This window comes from Apteryx mantelli, chromosome 4 (assembly GCF_036417845.1).
Source record: "Apteryx mantelli isolate bAptMan1 chromosome 4, bAptMan1.hap1, whole genome shotgun sequence".
NCBI classification, from domain to species: Eukaryota; Metazoa; Chordata; class Aves; order Apterygiformes; family Apterygidae; genus Apteryx; species Apteryx mantelli.
This window is the reverse complement of record NC_089981.1, coordinates 23747749-23766779: the sequence shown is the minus strand read 5'-3', so window position 1 is coordinate 23766779 and position 19031 is coordinate 23747749. Positions and strand designations below refer to the sequence as shown.

General features: G+C 53.8%; 1 protein-coding gene across 1 annotated transcript; it reads left to right on the top strand.

Annotated features, from left to right (window-relative positions):
- Positions 1-317: 317 nt before the first annotated feature.
- Positions 318-17256, top strand: CTSD (cathepsin D). The gene is made up of 9 exons (XM_067296005.1): positions 318-524; positions 635-791; positions 2175-2298; positions 4544-4662; positions 7519-7718; positions 9174-9296; positions 10613-10757; positions 11199-11297; positions 11973-17256. The coding sequence occupies exons 1-9, from the start codon at positions 448-450 to the stop codon at positions 12132-12134; spliced, it is 1206 nt and encodes a 401-aa protein (XP_067152106.1). The 5' UTR covers positions 318-447; the 3' UTR covers positions 12135-17256.
- Positions 17257-19031: the final 1775 nt, after the last annotated feature.

Below are 19031 nucleotides of genomic sequence, written 5' to 3'. Positions count from 1 at the left end.
TGTCTGCAGGGAGAAGCCTGAAAGCCTGGAAAGGGGGAGGAAGGGGGAGGGGGAAAAAAAAGCGCAAAGGAAAAAAGCAAAGCAGGGCGTGCAAAGCACCCTCGTGATTTTTTTGATTGTTTATTCCTCTCCTCCCGGCGGCTGAGTCACGGGCTGGGGCCGGCGGCGCTGGGAGCCGTCCCGGCGCAGGGTTAAGGGTTCCCCGCGCGCTTCCCCGCCCCGGCCCCGCCGATCACATGACGCCGAGTCGCAATTTTAGACCGTCAGCTGACCCGAAAACCTCTGGATAGGGTCCCCGGCTCAGCCCTTCCTTCAAAAACCCCCGGGGCGGCGGCGAGGGCCGGGCGTCGCGGCGTCGCCGGCTGCAGCAGCGCGAGCCCCCGGCCCGCCCCGCGTCCCCGCGCAGCATCCCGCGTCCCCGCGCAGCATCCCGCATCCCGCCGCGCCATGGCGCCCCGCGGCCTCCTCCTCCTCCTCCTCCTGCTGCTGCCCTGCGCCACGGGGCCCGCCGCCGCGCTCGTCAGGTGAGGGGGGGTCCCGCCGGGCCCCTTTCCCCCTAAAACGGGGGGGCGGTGGGAAGGGAGCGGCCGGGAGCCGCTGGCCTGAATCCCGCCTCCGACCTCCTCTCCCGCAGGATCCCGCTGACCAAGTTCCCCTCCATGCGGCGGGTGCTCAGCGAGGTGGGCAGCGACGTGCCCGACCTCAACGCCATGACCCAGTTTCTGAAGCACAAGCTGGGCTTCGCTGGGGCGGCCGAGCCCACCCCGGAGATCCTCAAAAACTACATGGACGTGAGTAACCCCCCCCGTGCCCCCCCCACCGCTTTTGGTGGCAAAACACAGGAAACCGGAGACGGGGGGGCTTGGGCGTCCTCCGAGACGCGCGTTCCTCGGTAGGGGTTTGACCTTGATGGTCAAATCAACCACGGGTGACAAGGTGGAAATTCGCCTTCTGGTGGCAGGATGTTTTTGGGGTCACGGTAGGGCAGCTCCAAGGATCGTTAAGGAGCGGAAATCGGGAGCGGGAGAGGAGCGCGCGCCCCGCATGCCGGGGCCGCTGCTGCAACAGGTGGGCGCTGGGCGCTTCTGCCGGCCTTGAACGCTGCCCGGCGCCGCCGCCGCAGGCTTCTCCGGACAGAGGAGGCGGCTGCAGGCGCCTCCCTCCGCGAGTCGCCCCGCGTCCCGGTGCCGGAGCCGTGTGCCGGGTTAATTTTCAAGCTCCAGCAATAGTTAGAGAACCACTGGAAGCAACTGCTGCTGTCCCATCACGGTTAATTGCAGCCGATTATTAATTACTCAGGGAGCAGCCCCTAAAAACTGCTAAGCGCCCAGGACTTGAGCTCAGAGCAGGCAGCTTTGATAATCCTGCTTTCTTCTTTTTTCTTTTTTTTTCCCCCCTTTTAATTGAGTACACGGGGATTTTGTAAAGGCCAAGGCTGGAGGCTGCACCAGCTCGTGAGAGCCGAGTGCCCGGCACACCCAGCTCCGCAGCTTTCCTGCCTCATCCCAGCTCCTGGGAGCGTCCGTGCTTGCCCGCTCGCTGCGCGGTGGGCGCCGGCCTGCCGGGCGGCACAGAAATCCCCCGCGCGCCTCCTCCCCGCGGCGGGGCAAGCACTTCCCCTGCGGCCTCGCGGGGCGGCCGGCTCTCCCCGGGGCGCCTCGATGAACGTGCAGGTGTTTGGCCTGGCTTCCTCCTCGCTTTCTCCTCTTCCCTGCCACTGCCTGCGCTCCTGCCTGCAGACCTTCCTCCTTCTCTTCTACCACCCTCCTGCCCCGAAATTCCTCCCCGGCAAAAACCTGTCTTGCTTCTCCTCCCCGGTTTATCTTTTTCCCGCGCACTGTAATTAGGGTTTGCGGGTCGCTCAGAGCCTCCCTCTGCCCAGAGGAGCGGGCCGGGAGCGGAGCGCGGGCGCCGGAGCGGGGAGCCAGCCCTCGCCTAGCTGCCCGGGGAGGAAGCAGCGATGTTGGTCCTAAGAGATTTTTGCCCTTGACCCCTGCTTTTGGCTGCTGCTGAGTGTCTAATCCACCCACGCTCTCCCTTCCGAAGCTGAAAGGAGTTTTTCTCTTTCTGCTCGCAACTTCCTTTCCAGAACCTTTTTTTTTAATCATTTGGGCACTTTTTTTTATTGTTTCGGGCGCTTCTGTTCACGGCACCCTCCTCCGACTGCCTTGCAGGCGCAGTATTACGGCGAGATCGGCATCGGGACCCCGCCGCAGAAGTTCACGGTGGTCTTCGACACCGGCTCCTCCAACCTGTGGGTGCCATCCGTGCACTGTCACCTGCTGGACATCGCCTGCCGTAAGTGGTGCCGGCGCCGGCGCCCGCCGCGGCCCCCGGCAGCTCGGCCTTCCCTGCGGCGCGGGGGCTGAAGCCCAGCCCCGCCGCCCCCCTTCGCGGGAAGCCCCCCGCCGTCCCCGCGGAGCCCCTTCCAGCTGCGCCGCCGCTCCGGGTCACAGCCGGACAGAGGGATTTCGGCGGAGACACCGCCCGGGGGGACCGTCCCTTGCCTTGCCCTGCTCCCTGCCGCGAGAGGAAGGATTTATGGGTAGAGACGGGGCACGAGAGGCGTTTTCGTTGCTTCGCTGGAGCTCCAGCTTGTGCTTCGGTTGAGGGGGAAATAAAGCCCTTGGCTAAAGGAGGATAATGAGCCCATAGACCCTGATGATCCACCTGGAAGAGGGAGATGAACTATAAGGAGAGGTTTGAAATGGTCCCAAGCCCTAACCGCCTTCCCGGCTCACGTCCCATCGCCACAAGAGGCGAGTTTCCTTATCCCTGCGTTGCCAGAGGGGAAACCGAGGCAGCTATTTGGCTCTTTAGCGTCCGAGCTGGAAATAGGCTCCCGCCCTCCCGCGTCTGGCCCCGTCTTTCGTTATCCCCTCCCTGCTTTTCCCCTCCTCTCCTCTCTTTGCATCACCCCCGCATGCACGAGTTCACACCTTTCCGAACGGCTCAAGCCAGGCAGCCGCGGACGAGCCAATGAGCGATCCCGTACGTTGTGGCGTTTCTCCCCAAATTATAGGCTGACGCTGCTGTTGTCCCATTGCGCAACGCCGGTGAGAAAAAAATAGCGTCTTGCCAGATCTGATATAAACTGTCCTAGTTTCTGTTTTATTGCTGCACATGTGCGTGCGTGTTTATGGATTTATAATTAATAAGAACCAGGTAGACACTTTTTTCTCAGCTGGCATTATGCTTTTTTTTTTTTTTGCTCGGTGATGTTATTGTACAGTAACTCTCCATAGTAGAAGGTGTCAAACCCAGCCGTGGCAAAATGCCATTTCAGAGCTGCCAGATGTGCTGCTTAAGCAGAACAGAGAAACAGGTGGAGGCCACAAATGCAACCAGAAAAGGGTGGCTGAAAATGCCCATCAAGGACAGGGAGGAAGCAGGGACTCGGGTCCTCTTCCGTATGGCTTTGTAGCGTCCAGAGAAGCCTGGGCAGAGACAGATCTGCCTTTTGGGTACATGCAATGAGATTCGGGCCCTGTGTAGGCTGGAGCTTGTGTGGGCCAGGTCGGGTCTGTCCTGGGGTCTCTGCTGTCCAGGAGGCAGCTGATTTCTGCAGCCAGTGGGACCTGCCGCGACCGAGGGGCTTTCAGCACGGCCTTTAGGGCCCCCGAGTCGCCAGCGGCTCCTTGTGCTCTGCAGAGCTCATTTTACAAGCGTACAGGGAGCCTAAAATCCTGCCGGACCGTGGCCCAAATTACACGGCCAATGCAGCCTCCGTACGGCATGCTAGGTCCTTAGATTTTGTCCGGTTCGGCGCCTGCTTAGCTCAGCGAGCGGCAGGCCCTCTGGAGCCCTGCACGTGACTTAGCAGAAATCTGCGGAGGAGGTATCTGCTGTGCCAGGCCACAAACCCGGGGGCGTACTGTCATTCCCGGCCTTTCGGAGGGAAAAATAGCGTGGAAGAGGGGGAAACCCTTCTCTTCTGCAAATATAAGAAAAATGCTTCAGGCCACCTATGTGCAAAAAAAGATGACTGTGGCCTTAGTGGAAGAAAAATATCAAATAGTGAAGGGAAAATGCACATGTCCAGACATGCTGAAAGCCACCGCAGGTCTCCATGGCGTGGGGGCAGCTGCGAGGACGTGTCACTCCCTGCTCTCTGGTGGACCCTGACATACCAGCCACGTATGCTCTAGCCTCTTAACATGCTGCGGCCAAATCCCATTTACCTGCCAAGGGGGATCTCGGCGCCTGATTCCCCACGCGTTAGAAGTGCTCCGTAAAGCATGCCAGGCGTGGCAGAAGTCAGAGCGAGGCCCGTCTGTGCTTCTGCCTGTGGGTGCCTGCGCGTCCCCGCGAGGAGCGGGGAAGCGGCGTGAGTAGGCTGGCCCAGTCGCTCTCGCTAGGGATTCCTGCTTGCGGTTTCCAGATAGCAGCAGGCTATGTTCTGTTGTTGGCGGTCTGGCAGATAAAAGGCAGGGCGGGTTCTCCGGCGCTAATTTTTCTGCTCGCTTTTTTTTCCTGCTGGTGCCGCGTGCGACGCCGCGCATTAACGTTGTGTGTCCTCCCATGTCCCCGTCCTCGGCCGCAGTGTTGCACCACAAGTACGACGCCTCCAAGTCCAGCACCTACGTGGAGAACGGCACTGAATTCGCCATCCACTATGGAACCGGGAGCCTCTCCGGGTACCTGAGCCAGGACACCGTGACGGTTAGTAACAGCTCCGGGGGGAGCCGCAGGGACTGTCTCCAGCTTTTTTAGGTCTGTTTTTGCCCTCTGCCTCCTGCAGCCCACTGAGCTCCTGGGGCCGCTTTCGGTTTCATTTCACCCCATTTGCTTTGCGAGTTCTTTGATTCTTTCACTTAGAAAAACCCAGCAACAAAAAAAAGGAAAAACCATCCTCCCAAGTCGTTTTACAGCTCGGTCGGGAAAGAGCTCCTCCGCTGATGGAGCGGGCAGCGAGGCGAGCAGCCAGCTTTATTGCCTGTGAAAGGGTGGGTGGGTTTAGGCACTCTCCAGCTTAATGTGACAACTGAAGGGAGTCGGAAGGAGAATTGCAGCGCCTTTTTTTTTTTTTTTTTTGGTAATTATCGCCGTGATGCCTGCTTGCTAATTAGCTCTCCGCTGCTTCCCAGCGGCTCAGAGGGAGGATTTTGTGCCTGGGCTTGTCTCTGGGAGTGGGAATGCCTCTTGGCAGCCCGCAGAGCCGGTAGCGTTCAGCTCCTGTTTGGGCAGAGGCAGGAGAAACCTCTCGCGTGGATCCCGAGCAGGTTGCAAAGGAGCTGAGGGCACGCCGGGCCCTTAAGCTGGGACACCGAGAGGCTTCCACTGCCGGGCCTGCTCCTGCCCTCCTTCCCCTAGGCATCTGCTGTAGTTTGGAAGTGCAAACACCGTGAAGCCGCCTGCAGGGTCTCAGTCTCGGCTCCAGCCTTCCAGCTGCGCCTGCCCGGGGGAGAAGAGCCACAGCTGCCCGTGACAGCGCTGACGTCCCGCTGACGGGCGCTGGCAGGGACTGCGCGGCGGGTGGCACAAGAGGGGCTCTGCGCTCGGAGCCCCGCTGCCCGGCAGCGCTGGCTTTTTGGAGGGGGTGCTGCGCTTCTGCTGAATATCCGTTCTCCTCCTGTTGAGAAACGAGCACCACAAACGCCCGGCAGCGCCGAGCTGCCTGGGCGCTGCTTGCCCTCCCGAGAGCAGCGGGCTCAGCTGTATCTGCGATCTTGGGCATCCCTGAGCACTTCACCAAAGCCTGACCCTGGGCATGCCCCACGAGGTCGCCAGCAGAGAGCTGGGCCGCTGAGGGTGAAGTCCGCCCGGCGCCTGTGTCGCGGGTCCACCACGCAGGAGATGCCCTGACGGCGTCTCCCCAGTGCCGTGCGACGGCACGGCCGGAGAGCGGCTGCCTCGCCAGTGTGCTCCCTGCAGCGGCGCCCGCGCCTCCAGGCTGCCTTTGGGCTCCTGCGGTCCTGCTGCGGGCGCTAGCGTGGGAGGCAGCCCCACGGCACCGCAAGGAGGTCACCGCACAGCCACCCACCCGTAATGATTTTCGGCCGCTTTGCGCCTGGGCAAGAGCCAGCTAAGTGATGGAGGTGAAGGAGCTGGAGCCCAGCACCCGCGCTCTGCTAAAGATGCCCTGGGGCTTCAGTCCCGCAGGTGCCCTCGTGCTGGAGGAGCACACGTGGGCGAGGTCCCAGCAAGCCCGCTGAGACCGCATCCACGGGCAGTTACTTGCCTCCTTCACGGGCTGGAAGTGGGACCAGGGGAACATTCAAAAAAAACTGGCACTCAGTTTTATTATTCAGACTTTTTATTTATTTTTTTTTACTGAAAGCCTTATTGACCTTTCCGAACCTGCCTCTGCTGCAGGAGCAGCAGCGCCTCGGCCGGTTTCTGGCGGTGGGTGAGGAGCCGTCTGCGTGTTTCGCTGCTGCCCCGAGAGGGTGGAGCGATTGCTTTGGAAACTCGTGCCTTACAACCGCCGCTCGCCAAGCGCCTGCGAGCGGATGTGTTGCTCCGAGCAGTGCTGCCCCACATCCTGCCGTGTGGCTTTTAGCTTTCACAAGGCTAAATTACCATTTTGGGGAGAAAAGCGTAGTTACCATTAAAGTCAGCGCCGCCTGCCCTGCGCTTGGCCAGTCGCACACGCAGCCTTGCACAGAGCACTGTCCAGCCCCGCGGGGATATTAGTCATTTACAGGGATCGTTATCTGCCGTCAGGTCGGACGGCCGTCACGAGACGCTGAGCTTTTCAGTCCAGCCCAGTTTGCTGCGGGGCCGTTAGCTGGAGTCGGAGAGGCTGAAATCATCCTAGTGCCCGTGCTAAAATTGCCTGTGGTGAACCTGACGCTCTGAAACCTTGTGAACTGCTAGAGACGGGGGCCAGCAGACAAGTCCTCACTTAGCCAGCCCTTCGGGAGAGCTGGGGATCTGCCCTTGCGCTCTGCCTGCTGGAAAGCAAGGCGTTTCAGCTTTCCAACAGCGGACATCAGTCCTTCTAATGTTTGGCGGGAGAGGTGACCTTTGCATTCACATTACTGCCATTACTATTTTTGTGCTCCAGGCCTAACCTCACTTTCATGGCTGGGTCTTCCCCTCACCCCCCCGAGATCTCCATGAGCTGGTATCTCTTCCGGAAAGGGAGGAATATCCCGCTATAGGGGAGATTGCAGGGCCGTGGGGGGGGGGGGGAGGAATCTGTGGTCCTGACTGGTTACATGTGCAGCACGCGAGGAGGTAGGATGCAGGGAGAGAAGTTGGATGTCCAGTATAGGGAGAAAGTGGGAAGAATTTGTTCAGGATTAAAGAAGTAAAACAAGCGGCTCAGACTGGAAGAAAAGGATGCACTAGGAAATAACGTGGTGGTAGGAGATGCTGGTGGGTGTCTAGGGTGGCCTGTTCTTCCAGGAGAGGTGGCACAAGCATGTTTGGGTTTCACAGCCCCATACGAATGTCCAGGCCAAAGCCAGCAGGAGTGTGCCTGTGCGAGACATACTACAGCCTGCACTCACCGAGATCCTGTTTTCCACTCCAGTTTTCCTTACGACTTGTTTTTCCTTTTCCTCCCCTCAGCTGGGTAACTTGAAAATCAAGAACCAGATATTTGGGGAGGCCGTGAAGCAGCCAGGCATCACCTTCATTGCTGCCAAGTTCGATGGCATCCTGGGCATGGCGTTCCCGAAGATCTCTGTGGACAAGGTCACCCCTTTCTTTGATAACATCATGCAGCAGAAGCTGATTGAGAAAAACATCTTCTCCTTCTACCTGAACAGGTAGCGTGGGGTTTGGTGGGGAGCAGCTCTATGGCGAGGGCAAGCCCAGGTGGGCGTTTCTGCTTTCCACTCGCCTCTAGCCATCTTCTGCTGGCTGGGACCATCTGCTTTCTGCACTAACCTGCTATCTCAGTCCTCTGGCCAGGTCCTCAGTGTGGGGAAGTCAGTACAGCTCAATTCTTAGTGCTGATTTACACCCTTGGAGGAGGTGGCCTTTTGTCACCTGGGGACAATGCGTTTGTCACTGTACCAGTTGCTTCCCCAGGAGTCACCCCAGCCGTATCCTCCAGGGAGGTCATCTTGGTGGCACCGGAGGATGTGTAGCATCCACATATGCCCGGTACCCAGTCACTGGTATAGGCTAAGCAGGAGGCCTAGCGGCGAGTAACTTTGCCCAGGCCGGTGCTGTTGGAGAGGTCTCAACACGGTCTCCTTACTGGAGCAGTTAGGCCAAATTCTCTTCTCTTTATTGGTTTGAAGTAGGCAAAGGTCATGCAGAAATGCAGCCGTTTCACTGATAAAAGTGAAACTGGCTAGATTTGCTACCAGATTTCTTAGCTGTTGAAGAGAGGGAAGATGTTTCCAGAGGAAAGAGAAATGAAAATAAAGAGTGCTGTGATCATGAGATCAGGTGCTGCTAATGGAGTCCTGTTAGTGGGGTAAACACAGCCCCAAAATCCACACGCCACATGGCCCACACCGTTGCCATCTCACAGGCAAGCCTGCGCCCTGCCAGCCACTGCTGATGATGGTTGATGCTCCCTCACCCACCCAGGGTGCTACTCGTAGCACCTTCCCACCCGCTGTTACTCAGCCCCGGCATCCCGAGCACCCTCTGGGCATAGCGGGGAGATGCTGAACTACTTCTGGCTGAAAAGTAGCACATCATGGAAGGGGAGGGCAGAGACCGTTGCTTCCGGCAGCTAAAAAGCCAGCCCTCCCCCCTCACCATATTTCTTCCCATCTGCTCGGCAGCAATCTTTTATCTTAGGGTAACCTTGAGGATTCGGCTCTGCGGCTGGTGGCTGTGACAGAGCCGGGCACGGATAACCTTTCACGCTATCAGCCATGTCCAGCCCCATGCGGGTGCTGGTTATGAGCTGATGGAAGGGCGTTATCTGGGGGGCCGGGCATCACTGCTCAGTTCTCAGCCTCCCTTTGCCACTTCCATCGCTGCAGTGAGTTGGTCCAGGTCTCCATGCACAAGTCTCAGGTGAAAAGCTGCAGGATGTTTTGGCCGAGCTGAAGCCTTCCAGCTTCCCTTTCCCCTCCCCAGCCTAATTCGCGGTGTCTCCCCCTTTCACTGATATGTTACGGTCAGTTTTCTGGATCCAGTGCTACCAATGCTGCGCTTCCCCACACCATCCCCGCATGTGTTTCTGTGCACCAGGAATCCTTAGGGCATGCGCGGGGCTTATTCTCGCCCTGACATTAACAGGTTTGGTCTTCTTTCAGGGACCCCACAGCTCAGCCTGGTGGGGAGCTGCTCCTGGGAGGGACTGACCCCAAGTATTACAGCGGTGACTTCAGCTGGGTGAACGTCACGCGCAAAGCCTACTGGCAGGTCCACATGGACGCGTAAGTACCCCCTCCGTCTCACTACACCCTTGCAGACACGTGTGCGGACAGCCCTACGTCAGTCATGCCCGGGGCTGAGGCGAGAGCCTCCCCAAAGGGGAACTGTCTGCGCTCCAGAGCTCTGCCTCCTGCAACAGAGCCAGGCCAAAAAAGCAGATTAAAATCCCACCCTACAGCTCGGTCATTTGTCCCTGGAAAGTGAGGGGAGGCAGGAAACAGCAGGCGATGTTCTGCAAAATCCTTTTCTCTTGTTTGCAGTTTGGCCCATGAAAATGCATGCTGCGCCCTTGCAAAGCAGGGAAAAACTGCAGCCCGTCCTTCCTGCAAGCGGGGCAAACCCCTAGGATTAAGCCCCAGCTTTGCCTCTCTCAGCAGGGACTGAGCTAGGCAGATCGCTGTGCTCGGGCGTCCTCCGGGGCTGCTTGCAGCTCAGGAGGGGCAGAGTGAGGCCCCAGGACCTCAGCCCTTGGCTGAAGGACACGGCGCAGCAATCACGGCGCATTGTTGAGGCCGAGGGAAGGAGAATGAGCGTGATTGAGCGGTCTGAGCGGAGGGCTGCTGCTAGCCTGGGAGCCCCACGGTCTATTCTGAGCTCTCCCACGTGATGGGAACTTAAAAGCAGCCTGTGATCAGTGTGTCATTTTCCTGAGCCCTCCCCAGTGCACGGTTTTCGTTCTCATCTTCCCCAAGTCATGCAGCGCTGGCAAAGCGTGCCGAGCCGCTTGGCTGGAAGGCTTTATCTGTCCACACTGCTGTGAAATGCAGTTTGGGTGAAGAAGCCAGGCAGCTCCTGTCTTGGCTCTTTAATGTACACAAATTCCATCCTCATCCTCAGCCCCAAAGCTGTCACACCAGCCCTTTAACCCTTTGCTTTCCGCAGCAGTACAGGCTGCTGCATAACCCCCTGCGAGAATCACCAGGTCATATGAGCCCTTAATGCATCGCTGTTTGCTCACCCGCTGCCCGTTAGCAGTGGTACTTGCTCCAGAGTGCAAATAGGACAGCAGGACACAAAGAGAGCAGTCCGGGCTGCCTGGAGCAACACAGTAATCCAGCAAGGCACCCGTTCAACTCGGGCACGTGAGGGCTTTGTGCAGAGCCGGAGGGACTGTGCGCGCTGGAGAAAAGAAACCCAGTCCATGCTGCGTCAGGATTTCCAAGCGAGCGTTCTCGCCCGCCCTGCACCGGGTCCTGACGCAGCCCTCCCTCGTGTGCCCATACGCTGCCCGGGCTCCGTTCCCACCCTTTGCTTCCCATCCCTAGCCATCGCCCTGACGGACCAAAGGGCTGACTTCTGCCTGCCAACCTTTCCCTAGGGTGGACGTCGCCAACGGGCTGACCCTGTGCAAAGGGGGCTGCGAGGCCATCGTGGATACGGGCACCTCACTCATCACCGGCCCCACGAAGGAAGTGAAGGAGCTGCAGAAGGCCATCGGCGCTAAGCCTCTCATCAAAGGCCAGGTGAGGCCGGGCTGGGAAAGCGTCTCCAGCTGCCGCGCTCCTGGAAAAGCCCCCTGCGAAACAGGGACCAAATCCCCTCCATCTCTGATCCCTGCCGCCAGGACAGGCTGCTGCCGTGGCTCGCGCTGCCCTGTCTGTCCATCCAGCCCTGCCCTCCATGCGTTCAGCGCTGACCTGCTTCTGGGCGTGGGAGGAGCGAGTTGCCATGGAGAAATTAGAGCCCCTTGAACCGTGAGAGCCTCAGTCCCGGCTGAACGCTGGCCACTGTGGCTACTGACAAAACGGGATGGAGGGATGCACCCTCCTCACACCCCTTTGCGGCCAGCTGGGACGAGTGGGAGATCCGATCCCACAAGCTTCAGGAGGCTTTGGCTCCCCTCCGCTGCCCATCTCTGGAGGAAGCCGCAGCCAAGGTCCTTACTGTTATTGTTTCCATTGCAGTACGTGATCCCCTGCGACAAGGTGTCCTCTCTGCCTGCAGTCACGCTCACACTAGGAGGGAAGCCCTACCAGCTCACTGGAGAGCAGTATGTCTTCAAGGTGAGTCCAGGGCAGCTTTTGTCATGAAATCCATGACACAAGAGTGATGAAAGCAAGGCTGGAGCTGGCACTTGAGAAAGAGCCTGAAGGACTGGGGTGGTAACGTGGTGGCACTGACTGCTGGATCCAGGGAACCTGACCAAAGCATTGTGATGACAGGACACCCTGAGCGATGCTCTCTGCTCACGGGGGAAAAAAGGGGGTGGGGAAGGAAAAAAGGGCAGGCAGTTGCATGGTTTTCTACAAACATTATGCCCTACTGTAGGCCCTTTTCTGTTGGGTTTGGGTAGGTGGTAGCTTTAGGCCAGCCCTTAAGCCATCAGATGTTGTAGGGCAGAATCAACTTCCATGGACCACCTTCTGCAGATTTTCAACAGTGGCTCTAATTTAGAGCAGCAGGGCCTGGGATGTTTATGAATATGTGCAGTTTTACTTGATGTTTTGCTAGCAAGGATCATGTGCATAAGGGTTCTTGGTGGGGGAGCTAGGTTTGGTTTTATGGGAATGGAGAGTTGGGAGTTGCTTATTTTTCACAGCTTTTGCAAGCTTTTGCAAGCTGCAGATCACAGGCTGCGAGCCTGAAACAGCCAGCATTGGCAGGTGTTATTCCAGAGCCCGTGAGGTTGAGGGGAGGTGGGGACCTGCTTTGACTAAACCGCTCACTCTTCTCTCTAGATTTCTGCACAGGGGGAGACCATCTGCCTGAGTGGGTTTTCAGGCCTGGATATCCCACCCCCCGGGGGCCCACTCTGGATCCTGGGCGATGTCTTCATTGGTCCCTACTACACCGTCTTTGACCGTGATAACAACTCTGTTGGCTTTGCCAAATGCGTCTAAGCGCCTGACCCACGCTGCCTCTGCCACACACACACACTTACACACACACGGGAACTGTAGAGAATGATTACCAGGATTAGAAACCCAGTGAGGAAGAAAAAAAGAAATGGAGCTAGATTTAAATTTACAAGGAAAATAATCATTGTTAGTGCCCTGCTAGCTACTTTTTCCCCTCTGTTGAGTAAGTGGTGCTGGGACAGCTCTAGTTGACAACTCCAGCTAGAGTAGCTCCTTGCTTTACAATTAGATCTTCCAGTATTTGTTTTTAATATTGATTCTCAAAGTTGAGCAATGCCCTCTCATGTCTCCCAGCACTGGTCTCATTACTGAAGAGGCAGCTTGCTGGAGCCATCCAGCAATGCCACTCTTCCTGCAGAGAAGCTGTGCGGGTGCTCTTGGGTTTGGGCTTCTGCGCTGGGGGAGAGGGAAGGGAAAGACTATCCTGCACGTTTTTTATTTCTTCCTCTTTTTCACTGATGAAGTGGGGGAGTGGGAGGGGTAGAGAGTTCATCTTGATGACTCCTCTGAGACTGGTGAGGCAGCAATCGCTAAATCACTTCTCAATGAATTTGCGCTAGCTTAGTCCTGGGAGAGTACTTTCCAGGCTGGAGCTGAGGGGGATCTTGAAGAGTGCACAAGGGAAGTTTTAAAGTCCAAAGGCTCTGGTTGTGTGTTTTTGTGTTGTGACAACCCTAGTGAGAGCTTGAGGCGTGATCTAACCATGCCTGGTCTGAGTGTCTCACAGACCTATCGGGGCAGCGATTCTCTGGGGGGCTCCAGCCAGTAGGACTCTTCATGGAGTAAGAATACAAAGGGGGTTACAGTAGGATTTAATAGAAGTTGCTTGAATTCATGTCCACAAAGGCCCAGCTTTAAGCTTAGGGCTGAGCAAACCAGTTTGAGCAAAGACAGAGTTAATATAAATGCTCTTGAGTTTGGCAAACTTCTCCCAGTTTTCCCAAACCTCAGAACTTTCTAACCTCATCTGGAGTTGGTGAGTTGAACATAATGTTTCCCAAAGCAACTAAGTGGTCTACAAGCCTAAATCACATTGATTAAATCAATGATATCTAGTTGTTTGTAGGTCACATAAGAGCTTTTAGAAATATTATTCATAGTGTTTTGAATTGCTCAAAACTCAAGAGACAATTGACAGAACCGAGTCAGCAAGTCTTCCAGGCAGGAGGGTACCATGGAGGCTTCTGAATTTTCATTTGCTCTCCTTTCACCGCTTCCCAGTCCTGAAACCCAGCTCACCTCCAATATCCTCCTTACATTGTACTATAGTTTCTATTTTATTAACTTTGGTGAGAGCTCTGTTCATTTGCATCGTATGTTACAGAAGGAGTGAGGCACATTGCCTGCTTTGGAGAGTTTGTAGCTGAAGGATTTAGCTGTGCTTACAGATCTGCATTTTGCTCCTGGAGAGCCAAGACCTATGTGTATGGAGCCGTCCACTTCACTGGGCTGGAATCGGTAGACATACGCTGGGGCAGCAAGGAGACAACAGTAGCTGGAAGGAGGATAAAGTGAGTTTTAAGCAATGCTGGAAAGCAGAAGAGAGTGTTTTCCAAGGCTCTCAGGGAGAGACTGTAGAGATTCCCGTTGATTTCCAACACTTTGGATCAGGTCCTGGGGTTAGGGAGTGGCAGCTCATGAGCAACAAAGCTACAGGTAGCAAGAGAACCAGATCATTACCAGCCATGACCCCAGACAGGGCAAAATAACCAGTAAAATCCTGGCTCCCCAAAATTCAGTGTGAATACTGCCAGCAATTTTAGTGGAGTCAAGAAAGTTTCTGGAAAAGGTGTTTGGGGCAATGAGTGAATAAATGGTTAATCACAGTAAAGTACATACATATGCATCATCCTCAACACAAAATCCACCATGAGTGTTAGGGGCATGGCGGGAAAGAGGATTCCAGGTGAGCTGTGAGAGGACAGCTGAGGACAGCGAGCAGACAGTCTGCAAATGTCCCCTTTCCCCATCCTGTGCAGCTCATCAGTTTGATGTTATTACCATTACTCATCCCTTGGAGGGGTCTGGCTTGGCCAGTAGGGATGGGCCTGAAGACACTTCTAATCTGTGCATTCTCCCATGCAACCCCGGGCATGATAAATCTGCTGCTCCCAAAGCCACCTTCTGCCTGTTCATAGTCTTCACCTGCAACCTTGCATTTGGAAGTCTAAAGGCATCTGTTGCAGACTAGGGATCTGGCTAGAGAACAGTAGCATGTTACCGAAAAAAATCAAACGCAGATGCTCAGCACCTCTCCAGAGAACTCAGTTTTCAAATTGATTAAATGCCCAAAGCTCTTCAAAGTTCTGCTAAATCCTCCCACAGCTGCAGGGTTTATCCAGCATAGTTACTGAGACAGAGACAATTTCTCAGGTACCTGTTAATCAAGACTTGATATGGAGGATGGCCTGACATGGAGCTGACTGCGGGTTTTGAATATGTTCTGCATCAGATTTAACCCCTGGCAGGATGTACAGTGTAGCCTAAGAACAAGCCATCCTACAGCAGTTCTGCTGAACGTACAATGCCTTATGCTGTATATGTTGTAGCCTCTTTGCGGTAACCTAATGCTGGGCTGATTTCTGTCCTCAGGCAGGCAGGACACTTCTGTCTGAGGAAAGAATATGGCCCCAAATGATGCCCTAAATGGCATATCTTAGGGTAGGCTGGAGGAACGGTTTATTTTGATGTAACCACATTTGCGACTTCACCAAATTGGTCTCCTCCTCTTGTTGTTTTATGTGCATTTTTAAACTGAACTCTAACTGTGTGATTTTTTTTAATCTAATTTGCTGTCAGAATTACTGTCTCATTATAGAAAATTGAAAAAAAAATACAGTATTTTCCCCCTTATTCCAAGAGTGGTCTTTTTTTAAGCAGTTTGAAATTGCCCAACTCCTCCTCTGTGTTAAGGGCCTGTGTCCCTCAGACCTGTTGGTTTTGCGTTGTCTGGTAGCTGACTCGGGTGCAATTGTGCGCGTTTTGGAAGGGCTACTTCCCTGCTCGCTGATAACGAAGCATGCTGGGAGGCTTTCAGGTTTCTCTTTTTCAATTTATTAAAACAACCCAGCATCTGCAAGACAACGTGACAGCTTCACCTGGCTGACCCAACACAACCTGGCCCAGTAGGTGCTCCGAACATCCCTGCTAGCCAAAGCCTCTTCTTGCTGGCCAAGTGCTGTGGAAAATAGTCCTCTAACAGGGTAATTGCGGTGTCTCCTGATCATCTGAGCCAGTTAGAACGAGTTTGTGGTGGACTTGGGACGTGAAGTGTTCTTGTAGTGGCCAAAGTGGGACTCCAGTTTCTAATTCCAGCCCTGCCCTTGTTTCCACAGCACCGTTAAACCACCTGGGACATGGGATTTATACTGTCAGAGCCTGGTGATGAAGAGCACAATTGTTTTTCAAAATGTGTGAAAAGTCCATCCCTATTGCCTGGCTGTCTCATTTTTAGTCCTAGAGCTGCTGACTCTGATGTTTATGGAGCTAGAGACTCCAGCGCAGAATGAAAGCCCTATGTGCCAGGTGCTGTACAAATGCATGATAAGAGCTAATCCCTACTTGGAAAAGAATATCATCTTATATAAGCAAGGCAGGCAGAGCAAAATCCCATCCTATTCTATGAGTGTGGATCTAAGGACTCAGAGAGCTCAACAGGTTCCGCACTGGCGTGTCTCAAGTCTCTATTCCCCCAGGTTGTCTTAACACCACAGTCATCTGCTCTCCCAAGTTAAAGAGGTATATATACCCAAAAGGCCTGGCTGGCTTCTGAAAACCAGTCCTGCTGCCCACCATTCCTCAATAGCCCAAGGGGAGAACATGTTGCCAAATGTTTATTGATATAAATATGAGGACATTGTTTCTGCTTTGGAGATCATGCCTAAACCTTTAATCACACCACGAGTATTGAACGTTGCATCTCAACAGGAACAATTGCAGGCTTAATCTTGGTCAAGAGCTGGAGAAGCCAAGAGCCAGGCTCTTCTGTCTGTTTTTCCAGGGTCCTGCTCACCAGGGAGTGGAGTGGATCTGACCTCATGAGCAGCCTGCACTTGGCCCCTCATTATCTTGTTCAGCCCTTGCCCCGGCAAATGTTCGGTATGACATGATGTCCCCTTTCCCTCCTGCGTCTCCCACCCCTCCCATTTACTGCATTGTCTCTGCAGAACTCCCTTCACTTGACAATTTGATAACTTACTCCTTATTAAATTTCTCCACTAATGCAAAGAAGATAAACATTTTCATTACAACTCCCTCTGAGCAGTAGGGTGTCTGGCGCTGATCCCCAAGGCTGTCTTCATGGGTCTGATCCTTCTCCAACCGACTCCGCTCTAGGTCTCATCAGTGATTTGCCAAAAGCTTGTTCAGACAAGGACCTACCCACACCAGGGCTCTTACACCAGGACACACGCAGAGGGAGGATTAGACCCCTTGTTTATGGAAATAACATGCTAATCTGGTTGGTGCAGCAATTTGTTGCTTTTGGAAACTATTTTTACTAACCATGAATGACTGAGCACTTTGTTTGGGGGTTGATGGCTTTTTCCGCTCTTTCTTTGATTTATTTATTTTTAGGTTCCTTTGGGAGGGAGAAGAAGTGGAGTGCAGACTAAAAGCTAGAGGACAGGAGAGAGAAATCAGAAGAAAGTGGGGAGATGGGACTTACCCTTCCAAACTTCAGACCACCTTACTGCTTAGGGAGTTTAACACCCACTCAGGGGTGAGAGGAAAACCCATTCAGGTGGTTGTAGGCTTTCTCCATAATAAAAGATAGGGGCAGGTTGTTGTGATATTTTTCCAGAGAACTGAGGTAGGATTTGAGATGGAAGATTTTCTCACAGGTCTTACAATATTTGGTTATGTTACAGCCCGCACATCTCTAACAAGTTTACAAGAGAATTTCTCTGGGGCAGGAAGCACCTTTCTGTTCTGTTTGTCCCTTAGCACAATGGGATGTGGGCCTTGATGTCACAGTAATACAGACAATTATTTACATTCATTGCAGCTTTTCTTTGAAAAGAAAGTATTCCTAGCCCTCCTGGTTGTGGGCTTGAACATGTGACCTGTAAAAAACAGGAGGAGCATTAAAATAATGCAGAATGTTGTTTTGTGTTGTTCTTAGTGTCATTTTTTTAAGCTAATTCACTAATTTTGAAGGGCCATGTGAAGGCTTTTTGAACTGATGATGCTGCATATAAGACACTGTGTTCCAAGATAATAAACCTTTCATAGCTTATACTTAGCATTAAGAAAGATGATGAATTACCAACCATAAAAAAGACCCCAAAGTGCTCTGGAAGCTGTAGGCCTGATCCGGTACCCACAGAACAGAAAAACGGCCATCCAACTTCATTGACCTTTCAGTCCTACTTAAGTCAGGAAAGGCGCCCACCTCTGGGATACGACCTCAAACTGCCTTTCCCTAGCCACAGTGGGGACTACCCAGTGTCCGCAGGGTGCCTGGAGCAGCTTTCCAGTCACACCAAAAAGGGCTGAAGGATCTAGGAGGTATTTCTCCATCGCCTACTGGGGCTGTTCGAGAGTTGGCACAAAAGGATGGCCAGAGGATCCCTCCTGAGCCTCCTCCTGCAGAGCCAGCATCGGGGGAGAGCGGACGTGCTCTGGTGTTTCAAACAGAGAGGCAAGGTCCACCTTCACCTTCACTCTCTTCTTTTCCTTTATTCCTCTTGCTCCATCCATTTTGTTTCTCTGCCTCAGATTTTATTTCAGAATTTTTCTTTTTTCTGCTCTTCTCAAGAAACCTTTTTCACCTTTCAGTTAATTAGTTTTCTTGCTCTCTCTCCCATGAACGAACTGGGACAGGACCTACTCTACGGTCTTGTTTCTTTTCCCCTTGCATGGTATTTCTCTCTCAGTTTCCTCTCCGTCTCTGTTCCAGTCTCTCCACACCCTTTAGCCCCCATCCCACTTCTCTATCCTCAGTTTCCAAAGCAAAGTCATGTTGGTCTCACGATCCTCTACACCACCCTGCTCTCTACTCCTCCCTTCCCCAATCCCCTTTTAGACCTCTGTTTTTCTCTCCTTACCCTCCATCCCCATTTGACGTATGAAGACAGGCAGTTCTACATACACAGCTTTCACAAGACAAATAAATGACATGTTGATCTTTGGTTGATGCAGACCTGTTGTTTGAACCTATCACCAGGAGGATACAAGAACCAGATGGGGTTGTGCCCATCCAGGCTAGTATCTTCTTCCCAAACACCAGCAGTACCACATGCCTCAGGGGAATGCCATGAAGGGAATTTGAGAATAGCGGGATATCCTGTTGGCTCTCAGCAGGTTACAGGAAGCTCTAGCCCTTCATTTCATCCCTCTGATCAACACTGATGCTCATACTTGCTAAAGTCATGTCACTTAGTCACCTGGCTTTGGCTTCTGTGAAGTCACCCACAGCCTTCTCTGGGTTACGTTACACTAAATAAATGTGCATCAGCTGCTTATATTTTCACTTCATTGTTTAACTTATTTTCCAGTTCATTAGTGACTATTAAAGATACTGATCTTTGCATGGGACTTCATGGTTCCTCACTGACAATTTTTCATTGTGTTGAAGATGGACTTTTTTTTCTAGGGCCTTGAGTGCTTAGCCAATACCTGGGACCTTGCAATACATTGCCTTTAGGAGGAGAATTAATAGCACAATAAGAAATTCAGTGCAATCTCGCTTATTTACAAGGTATATACACAGCATCCCTTTTCCCTGAGGACAGCAGGAACAAATAGCTTGGTTAGGAACAAAACAACTGTCTGATTCCTGTTTCTCAACCTGCCCCTCCAGGCACAGTGTCCTGGGGATCTTTGCGGCTCTGCCGCCCCCAGGGCATAGTCACAGCTGCTTCTCTGCATGTTGGCTTC